The sequence below is a fragment of the Charadrius vociferus genome, unplaced genomic scaffold, assembly GCF_000708025.1.
Source record: "Charadrius vociferus isolate BGI_N301 unplaced genomic scaffold, ASM70802v2 scaffold593, whole genome shotgun sequence".
NCBI lineage: Eukaryota > Metazoa > Chordata > Aves > Charadriiformes > Charadriidae > Charadrius > Charadrius vociferus.
Window position 1 is genome coordinate 2,110,091 of NW_009647739.1, and position 970 is coordinate 2,111,060.

General features: G+C 69.0%; 1 protein-coding gene across 1 annotated transcript in view; it reads left to right on the top strand.

Moving 5' to 3' along the window:
• Nucleotides 1–767: 767 nt before the first annotated feature.
• Nucleotides 768–970, top strand: part of LOC104283752 (glucagon receptor-like) — a 3,547-nt gene continuing 3,344 nt past the window's right edge. The window contains exon 1 of the mRNA XM_009881970.1: nt 768–791. Within this exon, the coding sequence (XP_009880272.1) occupies nt 768–791 (24 nt within the window). The remainder of the gene's footprint in view (nt 792–970) is intronic.

Sequence of the window (970 nt, forward strand, 5' to 3'; positions counted from 1 at the left end):
GGTGGCAGGCGGCGGGGCGGGGGGAGGCATGGTGGGTCCCAGGGGAGCCCCCGCAGAGATCTCCCTGCCTTCCCCTGGGGTTGTCCCTGCAGCCCTGGTCCCTTCCCAAGGGGCTTGATGACAACAGGCCACCCATGGGGTGCCGGCCGGGGTGAGCAGCGGTGGCACGGCGGATGCCACATCGCTTACCGGGGTGGCTTTTGCTCCCCTCCGGCTTCAGCGTCACGGTCCCCTCGCTTGCCAGCTGCCCCGGGGGCTGCAGCGGTGGCGTGGAAGCTGGCAAGGTTCGGCCAAGAGGTGCGATCCCATTACGTCCCCGCTCCCGGCTGCTCTGCCTGATGCTCCCCAAGGTTTTGGCTCCAGCAGGGAAGTGACCCAGGGCTGTGGCAGCCCAGGACGTGCCTGCGGCTGGCACTCGCAACCCGGTTCTCCTCTGTTGCCTCGAGGAGCGCATCTCCTCGTCCACACCGGCGTGGGGGGCTTGGGGTGCCCATACAGCCAGTGGGCGAGCTTTTGGGGTGCCTGCGCTGCCCCTGCACCCAGTGGGCGAGCTTTTGGGGTGCCTGCGCACGTGATGGGTGAGCTCTGTGCCTGTGCAGCACCATGTGCCCCGTGGGTGAGCTCTTGGGGTGCCCATGTGCCATGTGGGTGAGCTCTTGGGGCGCCTGTGCATTCGGTGGGTGAGCTCTTGGGCTACCCTCGCACCCCATGGTGATGTGTTGGGGTGCCCGTGTTGCCTGCGCGCCCTCCGGGCCCATCTTGCCTGGATGTGCCTGTTCTCCTCCGTGCCGGTAAGGGGCAAACCGGGGCCGGCCCATGGGGCGGCGAGGCTGGTGCTACTGGGCTTTGACCCATTGTGAAGGGGCTCTGTCCCGGCTCCGTCGCGTGTTCCTGCCCATCTCGAGATGCCGGGGATGCAGGCAGCCGGCTTGGGGAGACGCGGGGGCCGCAGCGGGGGAGGGGGGGCCAC